The sequence below is a fragment of the Lepidochelys olivacea genome, assembly GCF_965140295.1.
Source record: "Lepidochelys olivacea isolate rLepOli2 genome assembly, chromosome: 23".
Lineage (NCBI taxonomy): Eukaryota > Metazoa > Chordata > Testudines > Cheloniidae > Lepidochelys > Lepidochelys olivacea.
In genome coordinates, this window is record NC_140433.1 from 10489749 (window position 1) to 10510312 (window position 20564).

General features: G+C 47.4%; 1 protein-coding gene across 2 annotated transcripts in view; it reads right to left on the reverse strand.

The window, feature by feature from the left end:
* Positions 1–14917, reverse strand: part of TRIM28 (tripartite motif containing 28) — a 53553-nt gene extending 38636 nt beyond the window's left edge. The window contains exon 1 of one of the 2 annotated variants that reach the window (XM_084612897.1): positions 14404–14917. In XM_084612897.1, coding sequence (XP_084469023.1) covers positions 14404–14626 — 223 coding nt within the window. In that variant the 5' untranslated portion in view covers positions 14627–14917. The remainder of the gene's footprint in view (positions 1–14403) is intronic. The other variant, XM_084612898.1, reaches the window with a different exon arrangement.
* Between the last annotated feature and the right edge of the window lie 5647 nt (positions 14918–20564).

The window sequence follows — 20564 nt, forward strand, 5'->3', positions numbered from 1 at the left end:
TTAAAAAACCCTCCCCTGGGGAGAGCAAAGGAGAGAGAGAGACAGACAAGCTGCTGCCAGCCTAGTGGCAGCAGGGAAATAAGGCTGTTTCAGGCTGAGAGACTGTTTCTTCTCATAGGAGCAACAGCCAAACCCAAGTGCCAGCTAGAGGAAGGACTGACACTCCAGGACAACCAACTGGATGACACCTTGCCCCAGCGAGGGGGGCAGCGAAAGGTACCCCTCATGGGTTTGTTTGGTGGAGGATCACTCCTTAGGCCAACCCTCAGGCCTACCCAGAAAATATGACCAAGGGAGCACAGAAGGGGGAAGGCAAACCCTGCCTGAGTGGGGCTGATTACCGCAGGCCTGCCCTCACCAGAGGGAGAAACGCTAAGTCTGGTGAGAGAAAACAGGTGCCTTGCCACAGTAGGTTTACACTGCAATTAGATACCCGCAGCTGGCCTGTGCCAGCTGACCCAAGCTCTGGGACTTTAACTGCAGTGTAGATGTTTGGGCTCAAGAGTTCTGGGACCCTCCTACCTCGCCAGTTCCTAGAGCCCAGCTCCAGGCCAAGCCTGAATATCTACACCTCAAACAGCCCTTTTGCCCAAGTCAGCTGGCACATGCCAACTGCAGTGTAGATATACCTTTTGAGTACCTTTCCCAGGCTTGAATTCTGTGTAAGCTCGAAAACTTTTCACCAGAAGTTGATCCAATAGAGAGATATTACCTCATTCACCTTGTCTGTCTAAAGATGAAAGTTGAGATTTTCAGGCCTTCTGCCCTTAATGCAAAAGTAAGTTTGCAAGTTTAACATTTCTGCCTAAGTATTTAAGGGAGGAATCCAATTGCACACTGCTGAGATCATATCACATGTATCTATTTCAGTGGAAGATGATGTAGGGGCAGAGCTGAGACTGCACTACTGGAATAAGCAGATATTTACTATGATTTTTTTTAGTACAGAATTGCAGTCCATGTATCTGGAAGTCTGTTCAATGACAAAGGAAGGCCTCCATTATAGCATCTCTGGGTGACCACACGCATGAGGCCAATGACCTCTCTCCAATGCCAAATGCACTTGGCCTATACAAGCTGTAATTTTTAGCTACTTCCAGTCAGGAACCTTCCACATATATATTACAGCAGCAGCTACAGGAAAGCCATTGTTAGGTGCAATGCAGAATCCTAGAGCTCTTGTTGAGGCCAAAAACTTAAGGCAAGGTTCAGGAGGGAGTGGACATCTATGTCCTGGTCTACAATGGGGGGAGAAATCGATCTAAGTTACGCAACTTCAGCTATGTGAATAACATTGCTGAAGTCGATGTACTTAGATCGACTAACCATGGTATCTTCACCGTGGGGAGCCAATTGCTGCCGCTCCCCCGTCAACTCTGCCTGCATCTCTCACAGCAGTGGAGTAGAGGAGTCAACGGGAGAGCGCTCGGGGTCGATTTATCGTGTTTAGATTAGACATGATAAATCGATCCCTGCTGGATTGAGCGCTGCCCACCGATCCAGTGGTTAGCGTAGACATACCCTGTATGATTAATACCACCCAGTTAGATTAACATTTGTGAAGAGATATTAAGCCTCATGCTTCAAGGTTTAAGCTCATTTAACTATCAAGGTTTAGGAGGTTTCACACCTTCCTCTGAATCGTCTGCCGCCAGCCACTGTCAGAAACAGGAACTTGACAAAACGGACCATGGATCTGATCCAATCTGGCACTTCCTATGATCATAGCGAGTTTTCAAACTAGACCAATGCCTAGATTTTCTTCCCAAACTCACCAAAGTGCACATTCCTCATTAAAGGAAAGGCGCAAATGTGGATTGGATGTTGATGTACATTTTTGTATTAGAGCAGGGCTCTATACATCTAGATCAGTGTTTAGAATTTTCCCCACCAGCAACTGAAAAAAAACACCCTGGTTTTCTCATGGCAATTCACCCTAAGCCCGTAATACTTCAAGGGCACGAAGGTGTGTCATCATGATAGGACATCACAGGTAATTTCAGGATGATGGTGGTCTGAGTTTGGTACTGCCCATAGACAGGATAGCTTCCCTTAGCACACCCATCTTGTCTCTCACATCACAGTTCAGGCTCTGCAGCAGCAGTGCATGAGGACACCAAAACAAGCTCTACAGCACAGATATTATCCCCCAGAGCTCTGCAGGGGGGCAGAGCTTGCAGAGACATATTGCTCCTTTCCCAGCTCAGTACAACTGCATTTTCTTCCCCTACACCCATGGGACACAACAGTGCCCCCTTACAGGCCACCATTGAGAAACGCTGCTCTAGGGTAGTCACCAGAACAGCTAATTTACACAGTTAAAAAGCAAGTCACAATCCTAATTCTGGATCTATTAGTGACCAGAATACACATTGATGCTTGCAGCCAGACAAGCAATTACATGCCAACATACAAGATCTTTAAAACTTATTCCACAACTGCTACAGACTTGAGGGAAAGAGGTTTACATGTCACAAAACAGGACTAAATGACTTTCCACCAAGTATAGCCCTTCCATGTTCCACTTCATGCAGGGGACCTTTATCCTTCCCTCCTCCCCTACCTGCCACAAAATACAAATCAGGGGATTTCCTCTGCAACTTGATCAGACTGACCATTTTTCACTACTTGTTACAAGAAACATTTCTATTTACCAGGACTGGAAAGTTGGAAAAATGCAATACTTTCCTATTCTTCCCACTGTGTAGAAACTTTTAGAGCTTCCCATTTGAGGGACTGTCAAACAGCAACAAAGGGAACAAGAAACATTTTTAACAGGCAAGTTTGATTTTTTTTTTTTTTTTTGGTGACTGAAATCACCAAGGGAGCTCAGAGGCCTTATCTATTTTTGTATTCAAAGTTAAACCCATCTAATTAACCCAATGAAAATGGGACCAAAACACCTCCTAAATCAATTTAAGCTTGGCTTGCATAGATTTCTCTCAACTCATGGCTAAATCAACGGAAAGCCAGGTTTAAGTCAAATCAGAGATTTGCATTGTTTTAACGAAGGCCTTGTCTACACAATTTTCACCCCAGTTTAACTGTTTGGGTGTGATTTTCCTGCCAGTTAAATCTTTATAGCCCTTAGTGTGGATGCAGGTGTATCTGTATACGGGTGCCTTATTCCCTGTAGAGCTTAGTCTCTTTCCTAAAAGGTGTAGCTATACCAGGATACTGTGCCTTTATGCGGATATAACTGTATTCACATTAGGATGGTTGAGAAACAGGTATGGTAATTTCCTGGACATGCCTTACTGAATTCAGTTTAAGGGCATGTCCACGCTTAAAACACTGCATGGACGCAGGTGCTGAAGTGCTTTTATGAAGACACTAAGCCAATGCTCACCTACAGGCCTGATCTTTTCACTCTGTGGAAACCTTTGTCTACAAATTACCTACTCTCAAGATCAAAAGGCCTGAACAGCATAAGGAGAACCTCCCATGAATCTGAGAGCTGCTTGTACTGAACAAAAAAATAATTCACACTTTATGGACTTGTAAACACAAACTGCTGGTGGAGTTTGAAGGACTGCTCACCAGCCAGAGCCCTTGCTGGAATCAAACAAGAAGGGTTTCTTCAGGTATGTTGGCAACAAGAAGAAAGCCAAGGAAAGTGTGGGCCCCTTAATGAATGAAGGGGGCAACCTAGTGACAGAGGATGTGGAAAAAGCTAATGTACTCAATGCTTTTTTTGCCTCTGTCTTCACTAACAAGGTCAGCTCCCAGACTGCTGCGCTGGGCATCACAACATGGGGAATAGATGGCCAGCCCTCTGTGGAGAAAGAGGTGGTTAGGGACTATTTAGAAAAGCTGGACATGCACAAGTCCATGGGGCCGGACGAGTTGCATCCGAGAGTGCTAAAGGAATTGGCGGCTCTGATTGCAGAGCCATTGGCCATTATCTTTGAAAACTCGTGGCGAACGGGGGAAGTCCTGGATGACTGTAAAAAGGCTAATGTAGTGCCAATCTTTAAATAAAGGGAAGAAGGACGACCCTGGGAACTACAGGCCAGTCAGCCTCACCTCAGTCCCTGGAAAAATCATGGAGCAGGTCCTCAAAGAATCAATCCTGAAGCACTTACATGAGAGGAAAGTGATCAGGAACAGTCAGCATGAATTCACCAAGGGAAGGTCATGCCTGACTAATCTAATCGCCTTCTATGATGAGATTACTGGTTCTGTGGATGAAGGGAAAGCAGTGGATGTATTGTTTCTTGACTTTAGCAAAGCTTTTGACACTGTCTCCCACAGTATTCTTGTCAGCAAGTTAAGGAAGTATGGGCTGGATGAATGCACTATAAGGTGGGTAGAAAGTTGGCTAGATTGTCGGGCTCAATGGATAGTGATCAATGGCTCCATGTCTAGTTGGCAGCTGGTGTCAAGTGGAGTGCCCCAAGGGTTGGTCCTGGGGCCGGTTTTGTTCAATATCTTCATACATGATCTGGAGGATGGTGTGGATTGCACCCTCAGCAAGTTTGCGGATGACACTAAACTGGGAGGAGTGGTAGATACTGCTGGAGGGTAGGGATAGGATACAGAGGGACCTAGACATATTGGAGGATTGGGCCAAAAGAAATCTGATGAGGTTCAATAAGGATAAGTGCAGGGTCCTGCACTTAGGACGGAAGAACCCAATGCACAGCTACAGACTAGGGACCGAATGGCTAGGCAGCAGTTCTGTGGAAAAGGACCTGGGGTGACAGTGGACGAGAAGCTGGATATGAGTCAGCAGTGTGCCCTTGTTGCCAAGAAGGCCAATGGCATTTTGGGATGTATAAGTAGGGGCACAGCGAGCAGATAGAGGGACGTGATCGTCCCCCTCTATTCAACATTGGTGAGGCCTCATCTGGAGTACTGTGTCCAGTTTTGGGCCCCACACTACAAGAGGGATGTGGAGAAATTGGAGAGAGTCCAGCAAAAGTCAACAAAAATGATTAGTGGACTGGAACACGAGTTATGAGGAGAGGCTGAGGGAACTGGGATTGTTTAGTCTGCAGAAGAGAAGACTAAGGGGGGATTTGATAGCTGCTTTCAACTACCTGAAAGGGGGTTCCAGAGAGGATGGTTCTAGACTATTCTCAGTGGTAGAAGAGGACAGGACAAGGAGTAATGGTCTCAAGTTGCAGTGGGGGAGGTTTAGGTTGGATATTAGGAAAAACTTTTTCACTAGGAGGGTGGTGAAACACTGGAATGCGTTACCTAGGGAGGTGGTAGAATCTCCTTCCTTAGAAGTTTTTATGGTCAGGCTTGACAAAGCCCTGGCTGGGATGATTTAATTGGGGATCGGTCCTGCTTTGAGCAGGGGGTTGGACTAGATGACCTCCTGAGGTCCCTTCCAACCCTGATATTCTATGATTCAAACTTTACAATCTCTAGCTCATTGGTTCCCAAACTGGGGGGCATGAAGAAATTCCAAGGGTGGAGAGAGGCTGCCTGGCCCTTGAGCTCCTGGCCCCTCCCCTGCACAGGCAGCACAGCTTGCGCCCACCCACCTCCCAGGCTTTCCAATGAGCCAGTCCTGCTGCTCTGAGCAGGGGAGGTTGGATAAGTAGCAGCAGGTCCGGGGGTGGTCAGGAGACAGGGAGCAGGGGGGTTGGATGGGGGTGGGATCCTGGGGAGGGTCCCAGAAGAGGGTGGTCAGGGGACAAGGGGGGGGGGGGGGAGTTGGATGATGGTAAAGGAGAGGTGGGGGGCGTGAGGGTTTCTTGAAAATTAAAAAGGGGGCATGATGCCAAAAAATTTGGGAACCACTGCTCTAGCTATTTTCCAGCTCGGAGTGGGAAGCTGACAGTTTCAATCTAAAGCACCCCTTTTGAAGGAGGGTGGACAAGGTTGCTAAACACTTCAAAAGAGGATTGTTAACTCTTCTTATCTTAGCCCATTCCACTCTGCCAGGGGCATCAGTCAGTCACTATCTCCTCCCCTCTACATCTCCAAAAACAGAGGAGCGATTAGCAGGACACATCAGCTCCCAAGTGAGGAATGAAGCCGGCCTCTCCTCCATAGCGCCCACAGGGTATCAGAAGGGTTGGTTTGGGGACCTTGGAGGAATTGCATCACAGCCCAGGAGAGGCAGTCTATTAATCTCCTCTGTATAACCAAAATATGCTTGTTTCTCTCTTATCTAGCTGTACCCAAGAAGCACATGCAGCACTGCCAGGAACTGCTGAATGTGAGATCAAGTCACTGGGACTTGGTCAAATTCCGTTTTTCTTGTCTAGTTGAGCACTACACATCCCCTTACAGAGAACAAAGACAGCAGGGTACCGTAAATAAAAGTAGTTGTAACCCAGCAACAGTTTACTACTACTCCCTTTGCTCTGCCAGACTCTCTCAACTTCCCCTCCTCCACAAGCCCCCCACCCCAGCACTTTAAAAGGTGACAAAAATGGTTATGATGCACAAAGGCCTCAAGATGTGGTGTTTTATTTTGAGTGTTTAGCCTACTTGTTCTTTGTTAGAAATAGCCAACCTTCCCCAGTCATGGATTCCTCAAGTTAGGCTCCTAAAACACAAAAAGAAAAGGAGTACTTGTGGCACCTTATGACTAACAAAATTAGTATAAGGTGCCACAAGTACTCCTTTCTTTTTGCCAATACAGACTAACACGGCTGCTACTCTAAAACACAAAAGAAATCTGAAACGCAATAGACCATACCTCCCCCTGAAGCAGAAAGCTGAAGATGCTCAGCACCTCAGGGAAAGGGGGCGGACAAACCAGGCCACTTCTATCTAGCCACAAGAATATAGTTTTAAAACATTAAAAATTCACATTTTGAAAAAGTGTTGGGCATCAGGAATAAGGCCTGATATGGCGCTTCCTAAGCAGAGAGATTCCATGAACCATTTCCTCATTGTTTACATTAAAGAGGCAGAAAACGAAAAGTTGGGAAGTTTAAGGGCTTTATTCACACATAAGTCCTATTGGTTTAGGTTAAACAGGTTTAAATCCTGACTCAGTTAAAACAGTGTCATCTGCTGTGAGGACAACTGTATGGTTGTAGTTTACCAAAACAAGCTAAACCATGTTTGAACAGATTTAAGCATCCACATAGTTACACAGGTTTAACTAAGTTTTTTTAAACATGCCTTTAGTTCACAGGTTCTCAAACTGGGGGTTGTGACCCCTTAGGGGCTCATGAGATTACTATATGGGGCTCACAAGCTCTCAGCCTCCACCTCCAAACCCTGCTTTGCCTCCAGCATTTATAACAGTGTTAAATATAAAAATGTTTTTAATTTATATGGGGGGGGTCACACTCAGAGGCTTGCTGTGTGAAAGGGGTCACCAATACAAAAGTTTGAGAACTGCTTTAGTTATACTGGTGCTGGCCTTGAACAACTAGAAAGATCAGGGCTTTACTGGATCTAAATAGTGAGACAAAAGTAGACAAGATACCCGAATTTGTAGGGTGGTTTTTTTAAAATGCATTCAAGGATATTTTAATAAGCAACACAGCACAGCCATCCCAGTTCTCTTGGCATATATCAGCTTTAAAAAATGGCGCCACTGTACTTAACTCCATGTGACCATATGCCCCCATCCCTCCTCCCCTTCAACCTTCACTCACAGCCCCCGTGTTCTTCAGTTTATGTTGCAAAAGCCACTTCATGCACTAAAGCCACATTTCTCTAACTTCTCAAGCCATTCTTTCTGCCTTATCTCCCTCAAGATTTCAACATGATCTTCACCCCACCAAAAAGCATTTCCTTTTGGCAAGTTTGAAGTCACTCAAAGAATTCTCATCTCAGATACTTTTAAACATGGTTAAAGCTTTCAAAAAACTCCACATGCTGGACAACTGCAGGAATGTAATCAGAAACAGACAGTATTTTAGTAGCAGTACCACCTCAGAGAGCTGCCAGGAGTAGAGAGACTCCCTGAGTCTGCACAATCTCCCTGTGAATCAAAGCAATATCCTGTTACCTTATCTCCTTTCTCCAAGCTTCTTTTGCTACTCTCATAGCTGTGATCTTCGAAACAAAGCAAAAATGTAAACCTGCCCTTCAGTCACTTACCCACTTCCTAAACATGATCACTATTCTTTCCTGTTAGCCCAAGGTTTGGATTTTCCACCATAACTGTCTTAAATCTTGGATTAGACTTGATATGATTACACCCTACTGGCCTCTTCTTAGGAAGGAGACCGCTATTCCATCTGACCACTGGATGGAAGAAGGAAGAAATATGGACCAACCCCTGACCATTACAGGACATCTCTGAACATGTCCTGCTCAGACTGACACCCTCCCAGTATTAACCTTGAGACTTTTTTCCATGTAAAGTATGACCTCTGTGCAGTAAGGAAGAATGGCCCATCATCATCCCCACCCAGGGTGACCAGATAACAAGGGTGAAAAATCACGGCGGGGGGGGGGGGGGGGGAATTGAGAACTGACACCTATATAAGACAAAGCCCCAAATATCAGGACCATCCCTTAAAATCAGGAGATCTGTTGACACTATCCCCCACCTGCCTTCAGTAGAGAATGGAGGACTCAGATAGCTCACCGTTACATTACACAGCTGCTTCTTCCGCCCCAAGCAATCCTTCCTTTACAGCCACTTTCGGGTAGCGTTTACATTTGTGCCGGAGATCCCATTATGAAGCCTTGTAACTTGCACAGGAAGCTCCAGTAAACATGTCACCAATTTGCATTTGCCTCTTGTTCACCACATTTTGAGGGGAGAATCTTGGCAGACCAGTACATAAATAACGCTTCAACCCTTCCAATGGGATGCTACAAGTAGCTTACCTGGTCTGCGCAGCAGCACATGAATACTACAGGTAGGGTGAAAGCTGCACCAATGAAGCTTCTCCTACACACAAAAAAAAACTGTACCAGACATGAATGGGACGTTTAGGCATGAATCAGTCAACACCAGTCACAGGACCCACACCAGCTATTTCTCAGAACCACTAACCCCACCTCTCAACTAAACTAACACCTTGTCTTTGCACAAATGCTTAAGGCCTTTTGCTGAATTAATGCATAGTTGGAAACTCCACTTGCTATTCAGTATATGTCCTTTGACAATAACCACTCACCATTGGGCTGTAAATATAGTTTAAAAAGGAACCCGTTTAAACTATTAAAATTATATCCTGGGCTTTGGAGCTCTGCTCCGGCGTCACTCCAGCTCCAGGCAAAAACCTGCAGCTCCACTGCTCCGGAGCTGCCAGCGCCAGGCTCCACTCCAAAGCCCTGATTATATCTGTTAACTGTTTATTAACGCGACACAGGTCCTGTTCAGGGCTGCTGCCAATCTCTTTTCAAGATTAACTGCAATACATTAACGGTAAGACTAACTAATATTTATTGGTTAACCGGTTAAAATTTTATAACCCTACTTACCACCCAAGCAGCGATCAAGAAGGATACATGCCATCAGATATAAGGAAGAGTTAAGATAGCATCATCCTTTATACAGTACAGAGAAAGAAGCCCTAATATTGTTGGTTTTGACCTAACAGCTTGGGGATTTTGCAACAAAATATCCACAAACCAATTCACCTTCAAAGGACTCCATCCAGACCCTGTTACCGTAAACAGCCACTTACTGTATACCTAGGACTTGAAACTTGCAAAGAAAACCAGCTAAAAGCAGCTACAGAAGAGAATAAAAACTATTACTGAGTACTCCACTCAGCATCCGGATATGCACATGCCAATACTCAGACATATGCACTGCTCACTTGTGTTAAATGGAGGGAGGAAATGGGTAAATGACCCCAAAACAGTTCAGTAAAAGAATCTGATTTGTACTTTAGAAAGGCCACTTAAAGCCTGCATTTTCAAAAGCATGATGCCCAGGAGCTCCTTCGGACACTTTAAAGGAGGCCTATTTTTCAGAAAGCCCTCACCCACCCTCTGGAAACCAGGCATCTTCAGAAATGTGTCATCAAGTTAGGTACTCAAGATTTTAAAACATTTAAACTACTATTTTGCTTGGGAAAGCCTAGGCCTTAGGCACCCAAATACAGACTTTGGAGGCTAATCTATGGTCAAAAATGGATGCCTAGGGGTATCTAAGATCAGGGCTTCATCTACACACAAGACTGGTGCTGCTTTAGCTATTTGATGGACATGGAGCGGCTCTGTAATTATTTATATACAGTATGCTAGACTGGTTACTAGGACGCTTTCTGAATGACTACATTAGTTTAACTCAACAAGAGTGTCTGGAAGCAGGAAAGAAAAGAAATGCTCAAGATAAGCATTTGCTGAGAGGTGGCTTAAGAGTTGTTAAGGGACAATGCCAGAACAATTAGCTTTGATGATTTTGCTGCCAGCCAACCTTCAAAACTGGCTTTAAAAAAGCCCACCTAAGCTTTGCTGACTCCTGGTATATTATGTTAAAAGAAGATAAACTGGTAAGAACTGGAACCTTGAGTACTCTGGAAGGAGTGTTCTACCAGTATGACACACACAGATTTTGTGCTCACATTTTGGGACAGACTGAACACTTAGATGAGAAACAAGGCAGGTGAGGTAATATATTTTATTGGACCAACTTCTGTTGCAAGACAAACTTTTGAGCTGACAAGAGTATAAGCTCGAAATTTTTTTTACTGGACCAGCTTCTGTTGGTGATAGAGAAAAGCTAATTCCTCACTTTGTGTCTTCAATATCCAGGGACCAACATGACTACAACACTGCATGAATGCTTATATGACCGTCTTCCAGGCTGGTTGGTAATGTACTGGCCTTTCTGAATTGTGCTGCTCTCTGATTAATAAACTAATTGAGCTTGGACTACCTAACTTATCAATAAAATTAACTGAACCCTAATAAGGGTAAGAATGGTAGACACACACAAGGTTACTGTAGCCCAGGACCCGATCCAGGAGGGGAGCATTGCAAAAATTCCATTCCAAGATAAGTTACCTAAAGGAGGTGTTGTAATAATCGGGGTCTCACAGACCTACCCCTAAGTGTGAGCCTGACAGTGGAAAGTAGAAATAGCTAATTGTAAGTTTATAAAATGTTCCAACAAATGTTGACGGGAAAAGGCACTAAAGGGAGACGCTCTGTCTACTGCTGTAATTCAAAGACTGTGTTAAAGATCACCTCTGATAAACTAGTATGGGACTGGAAATCAGACCAAAATTGGCATGTTGGAAATCAGGCCTAACTAGTGACAAAAGAGAAGATAAGGATATTACATCCGTGGCTCCATTTTGGGGTCCTTAAAAAAAAGGATTTGGAGGGAAAAGTCAGCTAGCTAGCTGAGACACAGAATAGAAGGGTCAAACTTTACCATCACAGCTGCTACTCCCACAGTGTCTCCTAGGCCCCAGAATCCACTCTGATACCATTGGGCCTTCAATGTCCTCACAAGACCAGGCCAGAGAATGTGACCAAAATGACATCCCCACCTCCAACTATTTCAACCCAAGCATCATTTGAGTTGTAAGCCTGGTTATTGCTCGTCCTCTGTTCCCACTCTTGCTCTTTTCATTCCCCACCTTATTTCCTTTTGCCTTCTGTTTTAGTAAGTCTGGCTTAGCCAAGGCTACATATTTTGCAACACTGCTGTACGCCTGTGACCAGAGAGGCAGCCAAAAGCAATGCCATGTCCTAACTAACTAGTCTGATTCTCATACAAGTTTGCCAATTCTCAAAGTGGCTGATCAGACGGCAGAGTGAGCCTGTGTTTCTCCAGCAGTGAGGTTGCAAATAAAAGTCAGAAAATTCAGCTTCTCTTTGGACTATCTTTGCTGTTCTTTTCTCTCCCATGCATTTATCTCGTCTTAAAGGAAGCAGGATCAGACTTTACCAACAGCTCCAACCTAGCAAATAACTGCCCCCCAAGGACAGTTACCATCTTTAATACTATCTAAAAGATGTTTTTTGTTATAAAAACTCTACAACTTAAGGGAACAAGGAATTTTGTTAGTACAGACTTAGTACTTTACATTTAAAATGCTTTAGCAGTGTTTCGTCCTCCTACTTCAAAATAATTTAAAGGAGTGTTTGCCATAGAAATAAGCAGTCTCAGGGTCTCTCTGTATATAAGAATGCAAACCACATTTACTGTTGGACAGTGATATCATCATTTTAACACCTTTAACACTGAGTCCATTTATTCTGTCCAAATAAATACAACAGGTGCACTCAGATGCAAAAAAGGAGCCAGAGATGCTGCAATCATGACGTGATACCACTACAATCCCCCATAGTGTGGATGCAGTTATACCCAGTGTGAAGATGCTTTATACAAGCACAGCTTATTCCCATCCATGACAGCGAATACACTGTGGCAGGATAAGGCACCATTATACTGGTATAACTGGATCCAGACTAGGGAATCGCACCAGTTATTTATTTCAGAAAAACCACCCCGCCGCCAAGTTACCCTGATACAAAACATGTGCATATATCAGACCCAAATCACCTCTTCTCATTTTTACAGGTAATCTCCTTGGAAAACAGATACAAAGAAAAGGTGTTTAACTTTTCCTTTCCACTGTCTACAGCAGAGTGGCTAGCACATTTTGGGTGCAATCTCCAATCCCACTGAGGCCAGGTCCACAGTAGAAACCTTTTCCAGTATAGTAATGATGGTTAGGGGGGTATGATTTCTGTACTGGCAAAACTCCTGGTGCAGTTATATATTATAATGGGTATCAACTGCACCCACATTAGTAGGGTTTGCCAGTACCATAGAACCTCAGAGTTACAAACACCTGTCAATCACAAAACTCATTTGGAACCAGAAGTATGCAATCAGGCAGCAGAGACCAAAAAAAGCAAACACACAGTGTTAAATGTAAACTACCAATAAAGGGAAAGTTTTAAAAAAGATTGGACAAGGTAAGGAAACTGTTTCTGTGCTTGTTTAATTTAAATTAATATGGTTAAAATCAGCATTTTTCTTCTGCATAGGAAAGTTTCAAAGCTGTATTAAGTCAATGTTCAGTTGTAAACTTTTGAAAGAACTATAACGGTTTTGTTCAGAGTTAGGAATAATCTCCATTCCCCAGGTTTCAGAGTAACAGCCGTGTTAGTCTGTATTCGCAAAAAGAAAAGGAGTACTTGTGGCACCTTAGAGACTAACCAATTTATTTGAGCATGAGCTTTCGTGAGCTACAGCTCACTTCATCGGATGCATAGGTGTTCGTAACCAAGGTTCCACTGTATAGCTAGCTATACCAGCCAACCCTTACCAGTACAGACTAGGCCCTGAAAACCTATGGGATTTGAGCTTCTAAATCTTTCTGGCATTTTGGAAAACAACTCCTTCCTTCATGGAAATCTACCTGAGTCACTGTGTGCTACTGGAAGAAGTTCTCAGAGAACAAGGGGCAGGGCAAGCCCTGGCTCCATCCCCAAAAGCAGACACGTGTGAACCTCCCTGGTGCTCTACTTTTTTCACCCAGCACTTATCAGGGCCCCTGTGCCCAAATGCCATGGCCCAGCCACTGACCATCCCCCCACATCCTTGCCCCACACTGTCTCTAGTCCGAATCCTGTAAGCACTGGGATAACAGGGACACAAGTGGGCCATAGGGGGAACAGGGCTAGGGAGGTCCAGAAGCAACCGTGCATAGGCAAAAGGGTGGTGGAGCTGAGGGCCAGTCTGGGGGCACTGAGGGGGTGATTGGGAGGCAGGGCCACAGTTCAAGGGCACTGAGAGTCAGTGTGGGGTCACTGAGGGAACAGGTTCGGGGGCACTCCTCCGAGCACTGAGAGGGCAGGCTGGCGGCACCGTTATAAGGCACTACGGGGGGGGGGGGGGGGGAGGGCTGGCTGTAGTCAGCGTGGGGAGGACAGTTTGCGGGTGAGGCTGGGGAGAGAATAAGGGCACTTGCTGGGGGCCTGTTCAAGCAATGGTTTGAGGGAAGATGCTGTCCTGGAGAGAGAAATGAAAGAGCAGCTGGGTGAGACTGCCACAGGCAGGGACCCTCTGGCAGGCCTCCCCTCCCCCACCCAGCTAACTCCAGGGGCCTCCCTAGGCTGGAGGGAAGTGCCACACTTCCACCTCCTACACAGGTCTCCTGCCCTCACACCATCCCCCCCAGCCTGGACTCCCACACTCTCGCATGGGCTCCACACAGCCTAGGCCTTGCCCCCACTGCACAGCCCCCTCCCTCCCCACTGCACAGCCAATCTGGCCACCTCGTGTACAAAACTGGTTCTGCTCTCCACAGCACCCCGCCCCACTTCGCCTACACCCGTGGGCCCGAGCGCCCCTCCTACCTGAGCCTGGCGCGTCCTTCTCTCCACTCCTCACCCCACTGCACAGCCCCCCCATACCCAGTCCCCCCGCCCCCCATACCGAGTCCCGCCGGCCCGGCAGCCCCCGCCATTGCACCCCCCAATACCCAGTCCCGCCGGCCCGCCAGCCCCCCGCGACCAAGGCATCCCATGCAAGCCCCCGCCCACCTCGCTTACCTTGTCCCTCTTTGTTGTTGGCGGCCTCCCCGTCGGCGGCAGCGGCCGGCTCGGCCCGCAGGCACTCCCGGCAGACGGAGTGGAGGCAGGGCAGCAGGCGGGGCTCCCGCTCGGCCCGCAGCCGCTCGCGGCACACGCCGCACTTCTCCAGCAGCTCCAGCGCCTCGGGCCGCTTCTCCCCGCCGGGGCCGCCCGCCTCGGCCGAGGCCGCCGAGCCCGACATGGCGGCCGCTCCCCCCTTCGCGCTCCTCGCTTCTCCCGGCTCCAGCAGCACGCGGGGCCCGCGCGCCGCTGGTGTAACGTTCCCCGGGAGGGCCGCGCGCGCCGCTGGGGACGGAACGTTCACCGGGAGGGAGGGCCGCCCGCGCGCGCCGCCGCCGCCGCTGCTGCTGCTGCTGCTAACGGCAATGGAGCGTTCAGGCCCCGCTGCACAATGCCTGAGACAAGGGGAGCTGCGCGCGCACAAGCACGCTGCAAGAGAGAGTTAGAGAGGGACAAGGCCCCCCGCAGCTGCGCGTCCTTCGCCGTCGATTCTCCTCCTGGGCGGGGGTGGGCGGGGAAACGGCTGCAGCAGCCGAGCCAATCAGCGCTCAGATAATCCCCGTGGGCGGGCCTGGGACAGGGAGGATCAGACAAACCGGCCAATCCACCCGTCTTGGGGGGAGGGAGGGGGAGGACGTCACCTTATGTTTCTGTGTAGGGCGGGAGAAAGGACGGTAGACTGGGGTTTGCGCCAATCGCGGGACTCGGAGCGCAAGCGGAGAGGGAAGGGGAGGTGTGGAGAATGACAGGAAGGCAGGCCAATCCGCTCCCTCGTTTGCCCGATGCCGGCGAGATAGGCAGAGACAGACAAGGAGATGAGAGCGAATCCGCTTTCGGCGAGGCATGCCCGTTTGTGTAGAGTATGAAAGGCGCTTGAGAATGATCCGTTAAAAAGGTTCCGCCCCTCCGCATGGCAACGGAAACATCAGTGATTGACGGGTCTGGAGGCCAATAATCCACCGAAGCTATCCCCAAGGGCGGGAACTTATTTGATTAACATAGGGCAGGCCCTGTAGGTTTCCAAGCTCCGAGAGGAGGCGTGAAGAATGCTGGGACGGACAGGAGAGAGAACCAATCATCTCATGAATTACCTCACATATACTCAATGACTGGCAGGAGATGAAGCCAATTACCTTCTCCTAAATTCCCGCGGCCCTGTTCCTTTCTCCTCCTGGAGGGGGGAGGGGCTGCATCTCCCCCTCCCAAAATACTTGAGGTCTTCCTTGCTTGCTGTCTGTAACAGAAAGCTAAACCCACTTCCCTCACGGGGAGGTGGAGGCAAAAGTCAATCCGGAGTGACTCCAAGGCATTCTAATGAATCTGCTGAGCTTAATGAAGTCACTTCAGATTCACTGTGAACTGACCCAGAGCAGGTTCAGCCCCACCGAGCTCATTGGAATCACTCTGGCTTCACTGTGGACTGACCCAACACAGGGTCCCACCCCGCTGAGCTTAGTGGAGTTGCTCCAGAATCACTCCAATCTGACCCAACTCAGAGTCCCACCCTACTGAGCTCAGTGGAGACGTTCGGGGTTCACTCTGGTTTGACCCAGAGCAGGATTCAGCCCCACTGAGCTTAGTGGAGTCACTCCGGATTCACTCCAGATTCAGCCAGAGCAAAGTCTGCCCCCCCGCCCCTGAATTCAACACTCTCCCCAAAACTAGAACTTTGATTTACAAATAATGAAAGGGCGGCTGTGAAGCAGACCATTGGCAATCATTTAAAAAAAGCCACCAGAACAATTCTAGGTCTTTAAAACCTGTCTCACTGTGAGAGATTAAAGACGCTTTATCTATTTAACTAACTTTAGGGAAGGGTACCAGGTGAGGGTGACTTGATCATGGCCTATAAGTACTTACATACTGTGTTGCCAACTCTCATGATTTTGTCATGAGTCTCATGACAATGATTGTTTTCCTTAAAGTCCCAGCTCCTGGAGTCAAGTGGAGACGTGATGATTTCAGACTTCAGATGAAGTATCTAGCCCTCATGGTGGTAGAGAAAGCTTCAAAATGTGACCCCAGTGCACCCTAAAGGCTCAAAAAGCAGAAGGCAAATTAAAAGAACACCAATATTTATTATTTGTACATAATCTCATGATTTTAAAGCCAATCTCATGGTTTTTGGTGAGCCTGACTCATGATTTTTGAACGTTTTGGGTTGGCAATACGGCCTACCTGGGAGATTTCTGGCTCTTCAGTCTGGCCCACAAAAGTTTAACAAGATCCAACAGCTGGAAGAGAAAGCTAGATAAACTGAGACAAGGAATAATGCTTGGGTTTTTAACAGTGAGTGTCATTAACCACAGAAACATCTCACAAGGGGGTGAGCGTCCCTGTCCGTTGAGAGATGGGGTCTCCGTCACTTGGAGTCTCTAAACCCAGACCAGGTGTCTCTTTCTAACAGGTCTGCTCTAGCATAGCCAGAAAGCATGTGCTGGATGCAGGCACCACTGATGTGCTATACTGGAAGTCAGACTAGATGATCAGAATGGTCCCCTCTGGCCTTGAAATCTAGGAGCAATCATATTTTTCAAAATAAAACTCTGTCCCTGGGTTCCCTTGCAATAATTAAAGCTAATGGGGCTTTTTAAAATCTTGGTGATCCACCACCACACACACCTCATTTCTGCCCTTTAATTTCTGTACAATGCAAAAAGATGAGTCAGTTTAACCCGTTTCACTCCCTGACTCCCAGGGTACATCTACACGGCAATAAAAGACACAGAATGGGCCCAGGTCAGCTGACTCGGCCTGCAAGGCTATAAAATTGCTGTGTAATTGTAGACAGTGGGGTTGGTCTCGGGTAGGGCTCCTCACTCTGAACGTTTACATTGCAATTTTATAGCCCTGAAGCCGCAGATGCAAGCCTGAATCAGCTGACTTGGACTCAGGTTTTTTTATCGCAGTGTAGACATACTGCCAGCATCCAGGCTCTTAATACTGTAGGGGATGGTTAAATCCAAACAAAGGCGTCCCACCTGCTAACACCAGTAGTGTCACAAATGCCAAACATTGAAAAATCAGGAGTCAGGCCTCAAAGAAGTCACGGGACTTAAACTCATGATTTAAAAAAAAAAATCAGTTTGGGGCTCATATTATTTGCCTCCTGGTTTGAGCCCCTAGTGGGCACTTTGGATCACGTTCTTAAGCCTTCCTCAGCAACTCTAAGGGTAAAAAAATTGCTTTCTAAAAAATTCAAATTGAGTCTGACCTAATCCCAGGACACCAGGTGCTGGAGCTTTCAGAAAAACATCCAGGGTGAGGGTCACTTATGCACATGCTTAATTTAATCTCTCTCACACACACATACACAGAGAGAATAGTAAAATTAAGCATATTTCTCCAGGATTAGGGGCCTTGTGCTTTGTTTTTAATGTTCTGGCATGGAAGGTAGAAATGGGGGACCCTAGTAATGGGGGAATGAGAGGCACACACAGCTACTGCCATGGGAGAAGAATGGGCGACCCTGGTAGGGGAGACAAGGGAAATGGGGGGCATACATAGCCATTGGAGGGTGGGGCGAACGGGAGGGACGCTGGAATGGGAGAAGAGGGGAATAAGGGGGCAAACACAACCCTTGCCATGGGAGGAGAATGGGAAAGACTGCTGCAGATAAGGGAAATGGGGGACACACAGAGCCCCTGGTAGGTGGGGACAATGGGGGATGCTGGTATGGGGAATTAGGGGGTACACACAGCCCCTGCCATTGAGGGAGAATGGGGGACCCTGGTATGGGGGGAATGAAGCGGTATGTAGAGCCCAGGGGTGGTGAGGGAAAGGTGGGAATGGGGGGCACACAGGGCTCCTGGCAAGGGGTAGGTGGGATGCAGAGCGTCCCTGAAATCCAGGGAGCTGGGGTTGGGGGAGAGGATGGAGGGATGCAAGAAGCCACTGGGTCTACAAGGAGCTCGGCCTGCAGGAGCTATGAAGCATGTGACTTCTGTTATATGTGAAAACCGCAGGCCCTGGGGCCCAGACTCCCCTGGCTTCCAACTCAAGGTGCAGTGCATCCAAAGCTCCTTAAAGTCAATGGGAGTTTCCCCATTAATTCCCAGACTCCCATTGACTACTGGGGTGGGGTTGGGTCATCCCAGACCTATAGGGAACAATGGGGCCCATCCAGCTGAGAGAAATGCTAAGGGCACAGCCCATTTGGATGCTAAAGCAGTTAAGTGGAGCAATCCCAGACAAAGGCACTCATCTCTCTCTCCACCCCAACCCCCCTTCCCTCTCCACTGTGCCATGGCCCCAGGGTCCCTGGCCTGGCGTCCCTCTGCTCCTGCACCCCTCCCTGTCTGCCTCTCTCCCTAGCCTGTGTAAACTCTCCTCTGAGGAAGGGAGGAGAGCAATCAGAAGTGTTGTTTGCTATTATAAACAGTCAGAGATAAGAGGGAAGGTCCCCTCATGGATCAGTAACCGGTTAAAAAACAGGAAGCAAAGGGTAAGAATAAATGTTCATTTTTCACAGGGGAGAGAGGTAAATAGTGGAGTCCCCCAGGGATCTGTACTGGGGGACCAGTGCTGTTCAACATATTCATCCACGGTCTGGGAAAGGGTAAATAGTGAGGTGGCAAAGTTTCCAGATGATACAAAATTAGTGTCAGGACAGCTAAGTCCAAAGCAGACTGCAAAGAGTTACAAAGGGATCTCACAAAACTGGGTGACTGAGCAACAAAATGGCCGATGAAATTCAATGTTGATAAATGGAAAGCAATGCACATTGGAAAATCCCAACTATACCTACAAAATGATGGGGTCTAAATTAGCCATTACCACACAAGAAGGAGATCTTGGAGTCATTGTGGATAGTTCTCTGAAAACATCCATTCAATCTGCAGTAACAGTAAAAAAAGCTCACAAAATATCATAATGCCACTATATAAATCCATGGTATGCTCACATCGTGAATACTAATGTGGTTGCCCCATCTCAAAAAAGATATATTAGAATTGGAAAAGGTACAGAGAAGGGCAGCAAAAATTATTAGGGGTATGGAACAGCATGTTTATAAGGAGAGATTAATAAGACTGGGACTTTTCAGCTTGGAAAAGAGATGAATAAGGGGGTATATGATGGAGGTCTATAAAATCATGACGGGTGTGAAGAAAGTGAATAAGGAAGTGTTATTTACTCCTTCACATAACACAAGAACCAGGGGTCACCCAATGAAATTAATAGGCAGCAGGTTTAAAACAAACAAAAGGAAATACTTCTTCACATAATGCACAGTCAACCTGTGGAACTCATTGCCAGGCGATGTTTTGAAGGCCAAAACTATAACGGGGTTCACAAAAGAATTAGATAGGCTCATGGAGGATAGGTCCATCAATAGCTATTAGCCAAGATGGACAGGGTACAACCCATTGCTCTGGGTGTCCCTAAAGCTCTGATGGCCAGAAGCCAGGACTGGACAACAGGGATGGGTCACTGGATAATTGCCGTGTTCTGTTCATTTCCTCTGAAGCACCTGGCACTGGCCACTGTCAGAAAACAGGATACTGAGCTAGACAGACCATTGGTCTGACCCAGTGTGGCCATTTTTATGTTCGTGCTGCCGCCCCCAACAGCCCGGCTGGAATGTTCCAAAGGACTCAGCGTCCGCTGAGGGCCAAATTTGCACAGTGGCCCAGAATGCTGAGTGCAGAGCAATCTAGACCATCCATCTCGAAGTCTCTGTCCACCCCCTTCCCTATCCACCCCCACCCTGTCCATCCATCCCCAATTCCCATCCCCTCCTCTGCCCACCCCCTATCCCCACCTCCTCCCTCCATCCATCCCCATTCTGCTTCATCCACTCTCTTATCTCCACCCCCTCAATCCCCACGCATATCTATCTACCTATCTGCCATCCACTCCCACACATATCTATCCACCAGACATCATTCAGACATCCCTCTGCACACGCACCCCTCCATCCATCCCCCCATCCCCACACATATTTGTTTACCTCCCTACCTTAGCATCATTTCCTGCCACTCACCACTGTAACATCTGAGCATCTCCCATGTAAAAATCGCTAGCATCAGCAAAATGCCTAGTTGACTTCATGGAGCATCCAGCCTCAAGGGTGCTGAGCACTTGAAAGCCAGGCTCCATGCGTCTCATTTTCCAAATGG